Here is a 15,082-nt window from a genome sequence, read left to right on the forward strand (position 1 = left end):
TGCCACAAAGGCTCCTGTACATTCAAAACCACTGAGCTGTAAATCCTTCATTTCTCAAATCCAGCTTGCTAAATTTCTTTGTGATGTGCATTGCAAAGCCACTGCCCACTTGCCCACAGGTGCTTCCCAGGCCTCCTCAGTTCCATCACACCCAGCCACACTGCAGGAGAAGGTACCCAAGGGCCAGGGACAGGCTGCACCTCCCAAAACCTCTGCAGAAAGTATTGCTCTGACAACACTGCTGACACTGGGGCATTTTCAGACTGCAGCTCTGGGTATCCACAGTACGTGAGCAAGTCAGCTTATAGCTGCTTCTTTGACTTTTACTTTCAAAAATTTTTGGAGAAGGGAGAATGACTTAGGGGATTGACTGTCGTTCTAACAGTGGCAACCACATAATGACCATCTGAAAAGGGGGAGAAATGAGATGGGGCCTGATCCAAAGCCTTTCCTGTTACTTCACGGAGAACAAGTTACTCCATGAATAACAATTGGGGGAACAGACTGACATTCTAGAGAAATCTCTTGAAAAGAAGACAAATCTTAATTTCAGAGGTTTTCTTCAACACAAAGTTGTCTTCTTTTTGGAAACTTCTTTCCCCACTCAGACCAGGAGAATATTCAATCATTGCATAACGTGATTTCAATTCAAATACAGATCTAAAAGTTCAAGTACAAAATTACATACTTGGCCTTTTCACATTAATTAATCCAAATGAATAGAGTAACACATTGGCTTTCACTGGAGAACATCTTTGTGCTACTGAGAACAGTTAATTAGAGCTGGCACAAACACCTTCCATATTCAGCATGAATAATAATATTCCCAGAGCAAATTTTCTCAGCAAACTTAAGGAAACAGCTGATTCTTGATTCTTCAGCCCACCCACTTCTAAGATTTTAATAAGAGAGAAAGAGTTAAAGTACTGGTAATCAATGAGCAGCCTCTGTGCTCTTCCTGCCCGATGCGCCAGCTCCAGCCCATCCTCTGATGTGACCTGCAACACAAGAGGTGCCCAAGCCTGTACACTCAGACCCAGTGCCAAAGCTGCCTTGCACATTGTATCACCTCTGCAGCATCCTCCTACTGCCTCCAGCAGGACATTAGTCACAGCCAGTGACAGATGGGCTCAGGGCAGGGGCTGAGGCTCTGGGATGTGCTGCACCACTGAGGTCTGCTTCAGATCTTCCCCTGAACTGGGGCCTGTGGGGAAAGCTCTGCCATGTGAGACCCACCTGTGAGCTCTGACAACCCCATAGAAAAGGGAAAAATATATGAAAGGAGACAATGGGGAAGGTCACAGTGATCAGCTGAAACTGCTGTGGAGGTAACTCCAACCTAAATCAAGAGATTTTCCTTTCATACAATAGAGACCAAAAGCAGCAGCCATACACAGACACCCATTTCTGCTCACCACCCACCTCTTTACCTGCAGACACAGCAAGTCAGAGCCAGCTGTGCTCCTGAGGAAGCAGGTCTAGTCCTCAGGCAGAAAAGCACAAGGGGTTGTGCACACAGCAGCCAGGAAAAGCAACAGCCAGCGTCACCCTGTCCTAAAGTCAGTCTTGTGTTAAAAAATGCCACTCATTAAAAGTATCTGACACACAAGGGTGTTCACACTGTCTAACTAAAGAGACTCAGGTATGCAGGAACTCCTAAACTGAGCAGTCAAAGGCATCCTCTAGAGATGTCCTTACCCTCCAGAAACAAAGACTCCTAAATTAAGTATGACAAATTGGATGGTCCAAACATTGCTTCAAGCTCCAGCTCCCTTCTCAGTCTCATAGGGCCCTGCTGGCAAGTAACAAGGCTGGACACTGTTTTGTAGACATTTTGGTCAACATAAATGTTTCTTTTAACACAAAATGAACAGTGTTTAATTTATTTACATTACCATTTTAATTCAGCATTTTTGGATTAAAATTGTTTTGAAACAAGAAATAATAATTTAATTACTAAAATGTTAAAACAAATGCTTTAGCTTAACATCATGAAGTTTAGCTGCTTCCACTCCTTTTCATGCTGTATTTTTTTTTTTTTTAGCTGGAAATACTCACTAAAGCTCAACCCATATGTATTAGAGACTCTGTTCCCTCACACTGCTTTTTGTTCATTTAATCCAGAAAACATTCCCTGCGATGGAGCTGCAGCACCTCAATAATTTCACTGGGACATCAGGAATTGTACTTGCCAAAAGAGCAAGAAACAGGCATTTACCTGAGACCTGGGAAGCTATTTTTGTTCATCACATAGCTGTCCAAACATGCCTTTTTTTTTCTCTGGGAAGCAGTGACAGCATCCACAGTACTTGTTCTTATAACAATCCGGGTGGAATTCAGAACGACAGCAGCAAAATGCTTTGGGAACAACTTGCACATCCTACGGCACATACATAAGTATGTACAGGAGAGAGAACAGGCTTTCATTAGCTTGGCATCATTATAATATAGCAGAGAGCTGTTCATGTTGGGCTGGAGTCAATTCCCAGCAGGGACATCTGGAACTTGCTGCCTGCCCAGATGCATGTGTGACACATGAACAGGATGCAGCCACTCCCCACCAAAAATGGGCTCCCCATCATGCTGGTGGAAAACCAGGTCCTTCATTCTCCTTTCTGGAGCACCTACGTGGTCCGTCATGGCCTGAACACTCCTCATCCCAAGGCTGCAGAGATCCCAAAGGGCTGCACATCATGGGATGCGACTGGAATGTAAATGCACCTGCAGAGAGCTTGTAACAAATAAAAAATTCATGTTTTAGAGCAGACACTGAGGTACCTCCCCTCGACTGCTAAGTTAATAGCACTTCTTTTTAAAAAAGAGCAAAAACCCAGAGCTCAGAAGTGGATGCTGTTAGAGTTAGACCAACTCTGACTTACTGTGTACTGTCTGGCAGAGCTAAACAACTGCCTGAGCCATGCTGCAATATGCAAGTATTAGAAAGTAAATTATATTAGATGCCAACCATTATCACAGTGACCCATATTTTAGGGTTTCAACTGCATCTCTGCCAGTCTTCCTAAAGCAGGTTTTATTGCCAAGCTTTTATACGTGCTACTGTTCAATCAAACAAAGCAGCCTTCTGCCACAGTGTGAGCAAGATTAGGAAGTAGAACTGACTTCTTTTAAGTTCTCCTAAGAGCACCGGGCAACAAATACAACCTCAGAAAATTGAAAAACTGAACCATGAGGGAAATCTTGAAATGCAAAGTTTCACAACACAAGCTGGTTTTCTTTGTAGTGGACAAGTCTCAGTTGGCTGACTCACTGCTAACTAGATTTACTGGAATGCATCAATCACATTCTTAATATCAGCATTTCAGCCTTCAAAAGGCATCTCTGAAAGGTTCAGGTTTCCCACAGAGTGGTGCAGAGTTGCTTCCTCAGCCCAGAGCTGATGGAAGAAGAGGCCTGTCAGGCAGAGCTGGCTGGGCCAGCCTGGGAGAAGAGGCTTTGGCAAACACAGCTACTGTAAGATGCAGCTCCCTTCAGAACCCCAATGATGGGAAAGAGCACCCATATACTGAAGAGTTAAATGCAAAATGCAGCAAAAATGACTGTAACAAGTGAAACGTGCACTTCCTCCCTGACTGACCAGAGACTAATTGTGGAACGAGGAACAATCAAGTTCAGGAAAAATATTCTGACACTTCCCTACCAGAAGGATGAAATGGGGAGAAAGCCCAGGAGGGCACTAAGGGACTCCCATTGCTGTGTGCAGTGAGGAGAAGAAAGCCCCCCAAAGGCCAGCCCTGCAGACTGCAGGCTTAGGTCACACTGTACACATTTCTGTGTAGAAATCCAGCAGCTGGAGAAGCAAGGCTGAGCACAAAGATCCAATGCCCACTAGCCACCCAAGCAGCAGAGGTATCTGCCTGCTTCACAGACCTCAGTCGGGCGACTTCCCCACACAGGCTACCCTTGGGTCTCCCAGGGATGTGCAAGGAGAGGGGAAAAGCCCTACAGAGCTGCAGGCATGGGCAGCTCCCCAGCAGGTCAGCCACATCCCCACACAGCTCTCCCATCACTGTGGGGAAGGGCCTCCCCACTGCAGCATCCTGCCACTGCCCAGCTCCTCGATCCCACTGGGCTGGACCCTCCAGCTGCTGCCTCCCATGAGCAACAGCTTTGTGGAGGGCATGTTCTCCTCATTCCAAACAAACACACACTTTACATATCAGAGGTAAAAGATTTTATTATCCCATGGGTTTTTTCTAAGAAGTAAGATTCCCACCAGACAAAATATACAAAGCATCTTATGTTTTCTTTCTAGACAACTGCCTTCTCATCCTATGGAACAGTGACCACATTAGTTCATCCTAAAGAACCAAGGTTTGTCCTTACAGCTGCGGGATTGCACAGTTAGCATATCCAATGACCAGTTAAATCATGCAGAACCAGAGGGGAGGGGAAGAGGCCTGTATGCTCACCTGAGTGCAGGCTTAGGCTTCTAGAAATGAAGAGAAACGCAGGGCTTAAATTTACCAGTTACTTCCATTAAGTGAACCAATTCTCTGACCCACTTCTTGTCATCCTCTTGGCAATTAAAGGCTGGGGCTAGCAGCAAGTTATTGCTGGGAAAACACAATGCTAGAAAACTAAATACCCATCTGGCAGTGGGAAACTTTCCATATCAACCCCTGGTAATTCTTCATTTTACATCAAGCTTAAAGCAGAATGAAACCAAAGTGTCTTCCTCTACTTGATAGAAATTAATGTTTATAGCTATGTTTGTATAAAATAATAAATACTCAGCCTCTAAGGACATACTAATTCCTACTGCATTAGATGGCCATCGTGATATCCTGTTTTGTTTTCACATAATTAACTCATAGAATTAACACTCAAAAGTTTAAAATATATTAATTTTGTGTTTTGGTTCTGCTGAGTTAATGACTGTACTTGCATTTACTTTATCCTTCCTCTTCCAAAACAACAAACTCATTTCAACAGATGGTGAACAAGTCCAGATTTGCTGGAAACCAATTAACAAGAATGTGCCAAGTGGAAACTCACCCCATTCTTTCAAGCCAAAAAACTGCCTGCATTTCAAGAACCTAATTAGTTTTAACTATATGGAACAGAGGGAAGAATATTTAATTACTCTGCAATTCTTCTAACGATCAATAGAAATGCAGTTTTGTTCAAACAATCTCTCTGCAGTATATTGATCAGCTGAATCTTGCCTTGTATCAATATCTGTACCGCAATGGTGCCTGCAGATAATGCAATACACAGCTGGATTACACTGATTACTATCAAAACAGCTTCCACTGGAGGAGTCACACAAGAATACACACTGTTAAAAGACTTCAAAAATCTCCTTCTTCACTTGCCAGTAACTATCAGTTCTGCTGCTGACACCACTTGGTGTGCAGGCATGGCACCCCATCCACACACAACTCAGGAAGATGGATCCATGTGAAAACAACTCATCCTCCCAAGCAAGCAGAGCTGGCCAGGACAGACACGAGGCTCCACCTGCAGCCACAGCCTACAGATGGTGTATCAGTGGGGCATTAGAATCTTGCATTAAAGACACACCTCTATTCACTCAGGCAGTGTGACAGCAAATCTGCCCAAGATCCACAGCAGCTGCAACTGTGTGTTAGAGAAAGGGCTACAGAGCCATGCACTTCACGCTCTGCTTTGTGGCTGGAGAGCAGGGACATGCTGTGTCATTCATGTCATCCCCCACCCACCTCATTGCCCCTTGCCCTGTCCTCCTGCCTGCCCTGGACACCCCCCAGGACCCCCTGCACTTTCAGCTGAGCCATGTCACATTCAGGAGGAGCAGGTCACAAAAACAGCACACAGGAGTTGCTTTCAATGTTTGAAAATCTGGTCTTCAAGGGGACAACACACAGCAAAATGGGACCACCACAGCATGGTTTGGGCAGAAACCTTCCCTCTGCTGAGCTCTCCAAATTGCCCTGTCGGTAGCCTCACAACTTTACCTTTCCTCAGTGCACCTGGTTTAGGTCATGACATCAGCACCAAAATGGAAATCCTCCTCTTGTGCATACACCCTCTTTCCCAGTGCCAAGGCAGCATCAGAGCAATATCCCAGCCTGAAACTGCTCAGCCAGGAAAAGAGCACCTATTCCCAGCATTCCTACTTCTCAGCCATCCCTTCTACCTAAACCTGCTCCCAAAAGAGATTTCCATCCTGTGGTGTGGAAGAAGCTGCATCTACCCCCAGGTTACCTTTGACCACTGTGTAAATTTAAGCCCAGCAAATGTCTTGGGTAGGTAGCAGGGAAGGAAGGGCCACAAAGGACCCCAGCGGTTAGAGCTGCACAAGCTGGGGGGAGTATAAAAAGTAGCCAGATTACCATGTCTAAAGAGAGGGCTGAGAGCATGTGTGTGCATGTGTGTGCAAGCAAAGCCAAGGAAGGTTACATCTGGAGAGTGGCTTCATGACTTTTGGCAGATAACAGTTTCGACCACAAAAGTGTTTTCAAAATGACGAATACGATGACAGTTTCCAGCCTCACGTCGACTGATACCTAGAAGGGATTTAAAGAAAGGAGAGAGGTGAATCAACAAATGATAATCCGTAAGAAACAAAGCAAGGAGGGCAAGGAAAGCAGATGAGATGCAACTTCTGAACACTGAAATGCAGGAACAACACAGCCCATATGGAAAGCAGCATTATCTGGTCTTTGGAAGAATAACAATCTTCTCTAGGATATAGTCCTCCAGTAAGAGCTGTCATAGGCTGAAGGAGTCATCTGGAAACAGCTAGTTTCAGCTGACAGCATCTCAGTGTTATCTCAGAGACCAGAAAGCCTCAAGAAATCAGCAGAAGTCACAGGCTGGTACAGACCACAGCCCTGGATGCAGCCAAGAAGTGCTTAAAATAGCCACTTCCTCTCCAGCTGTTTGTATCCCTGCGTGCCTGATCCTGCTATGGCCCCGGCCTTGGGTAATGCTTCCCCACGCCCTTCAAAGGCAGGTCCTCAGCTCTGGGCAGCTCTGTGAGGCAGCTCCTCCCCCCCTTACAGCAAACCTGTGGTGCCCCGATGACAAGCAGGACCGTGCCAGGGCTCCATGGGAGCAACAACCAGTGTGTGCCAGCAGTTCCTCCATGTCAGTGCAGCTCCCATTGGGAAAGCACCGTCAGCTACAGCCATGGTGACCTCGGCACCCTGAAGCTTCCCCAGAGATCCAAACCCAACTGACTATAGGTCCGTGTTTCAGGTGAGCCTTTAAGTATACCTTAAAAGCAAATTAATACAAATACTGGTATTAAAGAGTATTTTGGAGCAATGTTACCATTTGAATATAAGGTACATATTGCTGACTTCAATGAAATCATTTTTACACAGTCCAATGTTCCCTCTTCACAATGCTTTCCATACGATTAGGAACTTAATTAATTAAAGACAATTTGCAGATCTAATCTGCTCTGAATAGCTACCACTGAATCGGGTGCCTTCATTAGGGAAATTTTCCAAACAGTTCCCAACAGCACTGCTATTAGTTCAGCCCCAGGAGCCCATGTGTAAATGAATTGCTGGCTCCTGCAGCCGTTTTTGCAAAGTTTCTATCAGGCTGATGGATGACAGAAACACTGCAGTCAGCACCCACTTGCAGCAGCATCCTGAAGTTGAGTTTAGATTAACTGGATGGGGAACACCTCAAGGGAAACACCCACAGGGAAACCCCCCCTCTGGCCATGAAGAGGCCAGCATGGCTGAAGCAGCCAAAGGGGGCTGTGATGTGGGGTGAGGCAGGACAAGGCAGGGCTCTCTCGGTAGATGAAGGAGCCCAGCTGCTCCATGTCACTGACGTGCTCCGTGGCGATCATCTCCTCCTGGATTATGTACGTCTGAGGCAGGTATGTCCCCTTCTGAAACGACACGGTTTCCACCAAAATAAGGCACAAACACCGCTATAATCTCCTCCCTGGATGCAACTGTTTCATGCAGAGCACCACGGACAACCAAACTGCAGAAAATTCATTCACTGTTGGAAGGCTCAGGCTCCACTTACTGAGGCCAGTTAACATGTGTCCTTGTCCTTGCAGGAAACTGTCCCTTGATGCTAGCACGGTGCACACAAAACAGATTAGATCCAAAAATGGAATGTTCACGTGGGGGATGAAGTCAGTGTAGGATCAACCCTGTTATAAACTGACCCAAATTTTAGAGCAGGATGCCCAAAACTGTAACTCTGAGAGTACAAGAAACCCATCTGGAGAGGAATAAAAGCTTAACCAAAATTCCAGAAACTCCACTGAAATGTGCATTTTACATTTACTTCAAAAGGCAAAACCTACAACCACCAGCCGAGCTCAGATTCCAACACCCCCCCCCTCCTCTCTGGTCCATTCAGCACGGCCACAATGATGTCCTGCCCTTACTGCCCACAGGAACGGGGACTAGAGATGGGCCATGGGCACCACATTCAGAGAAGAACTGAGCTCTCCACACACTTTCACTGCCCCAGGAATGTCTGGGGCAGTGACATCCCTGCTGTTGGGGTAGAGGCCACTAGGAAGAGCAGGGTGATGAGAGGGGTGTCATGGCAGAAAGCTACCAGGGGATGGAAAAAATGGGGTTTCTACATGCACCCCAGGAATGGAGGTCACATCTTTCACTGCAGGAAAGAGATCAGCTCAGCACTGGAGACTCTCTGCAAGCTCATTCCCAGGTGCTCAGGGCATCTTTCAGGTTTGGACATCGCTGTAGCAACAAACAGCTGTGTAACAAGTGCAGCGTGGGTCAGGGGGCACTTGTGAGTAGATGCTAACTAGATCATGAAGCAAAGAGTCACCTCTGGTCCTTTTTCATTAAGAGTCAAAGAAATAAAAGAACTGTCAGACTATGGGGCCAAGGTAAGCATAATCAAGGTGAAAAGCAAGCAATAGCAGCACCATTTCAAATACCACCTCTTCTGTTTCCCAGGACTGGTTATCTCCACAGAGACATATCTGGAAACACACTAGCTTAACTGAGCGCTGTGTTGCTGGGCTGGCACAGCCAGGTGGATCAATAAGGCCATCCTCTAACGCTGCAGGATTAGACAATTAGTGCCAGTTTGTACTGCACTAACACAACAGCTCTGCAAGAAATCCCATTATTGATTCTCTGGGGGAGAATGCAGGGAAGGTCATGAGATACATGCAGTTACTGGCAGGGGCCTTCAGGGTAACAGCCAAGAGCACACAATCCAGTTTCTTCACTGTCTGAGATTTAAATATCTGTGGCAGGTGAAGGGGGAATCACCACTCCTCCATCACAGGAGAAGGCCTGTTCTGACGCAGGCCCGTTCACTGAACTGTCATACCTGTACAGAATAAAGCCTGAAAGAAGCAGGCACAGGGCATGTGGCAGCCACTCTGCAAAGGGGCACCCTGGCACCAGGCTGGCCGGAAGGAAAGAGCAAAGGAGGTTCACCAACTCCCCGTGCTACCCCAGTCTGCTGGAGCAAACCACTGGTGTTAATTGCTAGACTGTGATTTGATTCTAGAAACAGGACTGCAGTCACCAAACAGCTCCAGAACCAAACTTTCTGCTGGAAATTAGTCTCATTCATTTGGGACTTGACTGCATTCAGAGACACAGAGAAGGCAAAAATCTCCAAGTCGAAGGACCAACAAAGCTCACCCAGCATTCAAAAAGCAGCACTTTTGAGCAGTGGGGCAAGTCATAAGGTCATAAAGATCCTCCCTGCAGCAGGAAGAAACTTGAGCTCTCTGCCTGACCAGCAAAGCGCCCCCCACATGTGGCCATGAAGATTACAGGCCCACGGGATCACAACTAATTCAGCTGGGGAGGGACCTCAGAGCTTTATCCCATCTGGTCTTGAAAACCTTCAAGAATTTCAAGGAGGCAGCATAACCTCCCTGGGCACCCTGTTCCACTGCTTCACTGTCCTCCTCATGGTGAAAAGCTTTCTCTGAGCCCAAAACCAAGCTAACCAGTTTAGAAAAATGTCTCTAAGGTACAGGTTAAAGCCTCCTCAGGCAGACTGGACACTACTGGACACCCTTCTCAACAATTAGGAGGTTATTTAAACCCACACCTGCTTTGGGCTCTTCAAGCACATAAGACCACTTTAATTGTATTGTTATCCCCTTTTTAAATTCAATGACAATGCATCATTTTCACTGACCATGAGTTTTTATCTGTTATTTTAGGATGTGACCAGCATTCCCAATCTCTCAGTTGTTCTCTCTCAGCTTGTGTAATCCTGCCTCTTCCATTTCCCTCTGCCCCAGGGACTGGTCACCTGCCACGGTCAGAAGCTGTGACACGTCTGGAGCGAGTTGTAAGTAAATGTGTATTGCACCCCAGCAGGGTTCTCAGCACATTTGCCAGACAGTCACAGTGCATGAAATTGTGAGGACTGCTAGGAAGCAAACTGGGAGTTTGACAGGGACTGGAGATCAGGCATCTCTCCAGGCATAACTGCTTGCCTCTGAGCTTAACCGCTGCAAAGTTCACCACACTGCACACAGCAGAAAGCAAGCAAAGAGAATTTAAGAAAGAGTAAAAATTAGATTGTCTTTTTTTCCCCCCTTTCTTTTAAACAGACCCTCATAGGAGTGATAAAAGACCCAGGCTCAGTGCCTTGATTTACCTGCAGAAGACTGAGACAAATATGTACCTTTTGCAATCTGAAAAATCGTATGCTTTTTTCCTGCTGTGAAGATTAAAGAGTATTCTATTTTAAGATGGCTGCTTTCAGCAGCACAGGCTTCTGAACTGAACAAAATCGCTGGTACTAAACCCAATTAATGCTGGCTGTGAGCAAAACTGCATGAGCCAAAGCCTGGTGCTGCAGCACAGCAGGGAGGGCAGCACAGATTCTCCCCCAAAAAGGTGAATGCTGAAGGCCTGTTCCTCCCCAAGGGACACTGAGAGCTCTGCAAGTGGCAAACCACAGTAGAAACCATGGCAAGAGTGAAAGGCAGGAATTTTTTCTTTTTTCCCTTGATTCCTACAATCAGTAAACACCACAGGGAAGGAATCTCCTGCTTCTCCATGCTCCCTGGTCAGGCTGATCATCATGCCAGTGCTACTGTGCTGTCTGCAAAATCAGTATTTCAGCTAAACCTGCTGAAGCCTTCACTCTACATGAAGACTCAGGGCCAAGGCTTACTTCCCCAGACACAGCAGTTTTGATTTCCCAGGAGCTGCCAGCTGGCACCCAGGAGCCAACTCAAGGAAAGCACACAGAACAAGCAGGACTGCAGCTGTACCTTCACGTTGACCAGCAGCTCCCACAGGTTGCGAGGGGGCATCACGATGGTGGTGTTCAGCTCGATGACGTAGCACTTATCCAGCGTAATGTCGTGATACGCTGTCAGACCCTGCATTCCAAGCACAGAAATTACACAACTGAACCCCTCTGCAATGAAATGCGACTGTGAAAATGGGTGAAAAGAGGGAATTCAGGGAAGACAGGAAACTGTGTTAAACAAACCTCCCTACCAAGCAAGTAGAATGGGTTGGAAAAACTCAGAGAGGGTCTTGGGCAGGAGGACAGCTCAGTAATAAGACCATCATGGATGTATATGACAACAGTGACAGTGCTAGGCCACGAACACAGAGCTGGTGCACCCAGCTCAGCCCCATGCTATGCCCCCAAAGGCCCCAGGAGCTCCTTACTCGCTGGAAATCGTGGATGATGTCTGCAGGGTCACTCCCTCCAAACTGGGGCACTGGGACGTTGATCTGCTCGTAGTTCTCCTCAATGTAAATCTTGACATCTTCGTGCAGCTCCAGCTGCCCTTTGAAGGGTGAGTACAGCGAGTCTTCGTACAGGACACCGCAGTGGAACACGCTCTCACGGGGCAGCTGTGGGGACAGATCCAGGCAGAGGTACAAAACACCCCTCCCCCAGCAGCTACAGCAAACATGGCAAGGAGCCTACCCATAGTGGGTAAAACATTCATCAGATGCTTGAAGGTATTTCAAGATCAATCTTTTTACCACAAAACATTCTTGATGAACCGAGTGCAAACTACCCTTGTGAAATGACCCCATCCCACTTCATGCTAGCCAGGTCCAAAAGGAATAAAGAATTCCCTGTGGGATTTCACAAGGAGTAATTCAGAAAGGCAAACTGACTGTCTGCAAGCTCTTAAATTTCCTAACCAGGCTGTTCACGTCTCTCCATAGCCATGGCTTCCAGTAACTGCATTTTTCTACAGGAAGCATAGAAACTTGAGCTGAGCAGAGCATCATTTCCAGAGGCTCTTGTATCTTGGAGTGGCAAATGCAGCAAAACAAAGTGGATTCACCTCACAGCAAAACAGGAGCTGCTGCTCTCTGAGCAACCTGGAAAGAGTCCCTGCCCATGGAAGGGCAGTTGGAAGGAGATGATCTTTGAGGTCGCTTTCAACCCAAGCAATTCTATGACTCTGTGATTCTCCAGAAGCACAATGTATGGGCAAAAAAGCTAATGCAGAGTGAGCAATCAGGTTAGAGCATGAGGATCACAGGGATGAACTGCAGCCATGGCAGACTGAGATACGAAGGTCCCATTGCCATGCTCCTCATAGCATCTCTGACCGTGTGACGGGATATAAGCTGCCACGTGGTATCACAGGCAGCAGTTGGGGTGACACCAGGTGGCCCCAAATGGACCAGAAGGCATTTCTCAGAGCCATTTGGCATGTGCCAAGAGCAGGTTATTGACTGGGTGATGGACTGAACACTGTCCACAGCCAGGCCGATACCTTTCCCTCAGGGCCAGGGCTGCTTCTAGGGAAGTGCCTCCACCAAAAGCCCTGTGACAGGTACCCTCACACTGGGACAGGGGTGTGTGTGAGGGGGGAGCAGCCCTGGGGCTGTCACAGTGTTTCCAGATCAGGTGTAAATGAGAACAGGTAATAAAGCACTGATGATTCTTGAAACAAAGACTGCAAATTAACTTGACAGCAAGGAAATTTATGGAGAAAACTAGTAGATACAAAGACTCTTCTGCAGAGTGGGTACGTGCTGGCTGCAGAGATGAAGGCAGCAGTGGTCCTGGGAGAACTCATTCACTAATAGCCACTCCACGGAACAGCGAGGGCTCTGGTGCAAATCAATGCTCTGGGGTTTCTTGGCTAAACACTCAGCAAGCCAGAGCTCAGCAGTTTCCTCCTCAAAAGGCAGCTTTGCCCTGTCTCATTCCCTGTGTTCTGACCCTCCACAGTGCTGCCAGCCCAGTGCCTCAGCCAGGCCAAGCCAGGCTTTGCAAAGACTGTGTGGAAGAAAAGGTGCTGAATTTAATGGAGGCTGAGGGCTTACGTTCTATATGATCTCCCACTTACTTTTTACTTCTCTGCTTGCTTTATTAATAGCAGCACCTATTTTTGTTACACCTACAGAGTTTTTCTGTGCTAGAGCCTACAAAACCTACTGCAAAAAGCTGTTCCCTTGCCTGTACCCACCCCGTTCTCTCCAGGCTTGTTCCCCTCTCACAAGCCATGCTCTCAGACTGCCGTACCCTGGACAGCAGTGACGGGGGGTTAAAAAGGTACAACTGGCAGGATATTTTTATGGAGTTAGAAAGCAAGCAAACCAAAACCATAAGGGAAGGGGAGGGTTTCTGGAAGGCCCTTCCTGGCATTGGGGATGGAGGTCAGCCTGAGCCTACTACTTAAGAAATGCCTCATCTGCAGTGCCCAGCAACGTGGCTCCTGAGTTACCACAGTGCAGGGCAACAAAAACCAGCACCACCTCTTTCAGAGGTGGTCTGGCTGCTTGGGCTGATGAGCCAGAAGTGCTCCCCAAGACACTCCTACCTGGGTGATGAAGAAGTATCTGTACACGTACATCGATGCAAAGACCAGGCCCAGCAGCAGCACGAGGAGGCCCATGGTCAGGTAGCACACCCCGCTGAGCGATGACCTGCGGCCCTGCGCCGTGGGGGCCGGCTCCTCCTGCGAGACAGGAATGACAGCACCCGTCAGCTGCTGCCCCCGGGCACCAGGCAATCTGCTGTTTCATCCAAAGGCTTCATGCTGTGCAATGAACCCTGAAAAGCTACTTCACATCTCACAACAGTAAAACACTTGAGCATTTTGCCTTCCTTACCCCAGATACACATATATATAAAATAGATTCATTATATACATATATATTTATATGTATTGAAAAAAAAAGCATGTGTGTGTGTGTGAACATACACAGATGTATAATCAGCTTCCCACCAATTGTTCAGAACAAAGACAAGCTTTGTTTCAGAGGGTGATAAAGATTGACCAAAAAAAAAAAAAAATCAGGAACTAAGAGTTCCTGGCTACTGAATGTAACAGCATTTATGTACTTATAGTCAAACACTTTTGAAATGCTGCCACTGCTGGCAGAACTTCTCATTGGAAATTTTTGTGGTGGGAATTACTGGTCCCAGAGAGGCACCTCCCGGCCCTGCTGGGGTGAGCTGACACAAACAGATGGGCTGATCTCAACTTCATTTTCAAGCACATTCCAGCTCCCAGGAATATGGACAGAACATCAAAAGAAAACATACCTGTCCTTTTCAGAGTGCTGCCCAATCTATATAGACAGTAGCCAGCTCACCTTGTCACAGCGCTGAAAACAGAGGGCAGTGCAAAGGCAGGGTCACCTCCTGGAAACAGCTCATCCCAACCTATGATGCTCTTGTTTTTACTACCAAAATAACCCTTCAAAATGTTAGGCAGGAGGATGTAAGGCCTTTCAGAAGCAGATGAAAGAAGCTGGTTCAGAGATGCCCCAGTTTCCACACAGAAGAGCTGAAAGCTGCCCTCAGCTGAGCAGGCAGGCAGGGGAGAGAGGCACCAGGGAGGGCTCTTGCAGATTAACTCCCTCTGTGCAGTTTGTGATCTGATGTGTTTGACTAGACAGACACTCTCCCCACAGCTACTGGGAGACTGGTACAAACGGGAGGAACAGAGTGAAAAGCAAACATCAGCCTCTCATTTCTAAGGTTCATCACTTCTTAAAGGAAGAGGTGTTTCTCCAGAATAACACAGCCAAGACCCACAGGGTGGTGCCAGTGCTGAAGCCCCAACGGGAGAGGCCCCTGGGTCCCTGCCTGGTAGCATGAGACCAGCTCTGCCCAGCTGAGCTGGCAGCAAACACCTCTCTCCCCTTTC

The 15,082-nt window shown here is 47.2% G+C and overlaps 1 protein-coding gene across 2 annotated transcripts; it reads right to left on the reverse strand.

The window, feature by feature from the left end:
* Positions 1-4,175: 4,175 nt before the first annotated feature.
* ITM2C (integral membrane protein 2C) lies at positions 4,176-13,885 on the reverse strand. Of its 2 annotated transcripts, XM_008629551.2 has the most exons (5): positions 13,748-13,885; positions 11,622-11,810; positions 11,213-11,323; positions 7,720-7,855; positions 6,337-6,509 (listed from the first exon to the last, which is right to left on the reverse strand). In XM_008629551.2, exons 1-5 carry the CDS (start codon positions 13,820-13,822, stop codon positions 6,418-6,420), a joined length of 603 nt encoding a protein of 200 aa, XP_008627773.1. In that variant the 5' UTR covers positions 13,823-13,885; the 3' UTR covers positions 6,337-6,417. The 2 variants fall into 2 exon arrangements, with proteins under 2 accessions (XP_017584310.1, XP_008627773.1); XM_017728821.1 differs by having other exon boundaries at positions 4,176-7,855.
* Between the last annotated feature and the right edge of the window lie 1,197 nt (positions 13,886-15,082).

This window comes from Corvus brachyrhynchos, unplaced genomic scaffold (assembly GCF_000691975.1).
Source record: "Corvus brachyrhynchos isolate BGI_N302 unplaced genomic scaffold, ASM69197v1 scaffold223, whole genome shotgun sequence".
NCBI lineage: Eukaryota > Metazoa > Chordata > Aves > Passeriformes > Corvidae > Corvus > Corvus brachyrhynchos.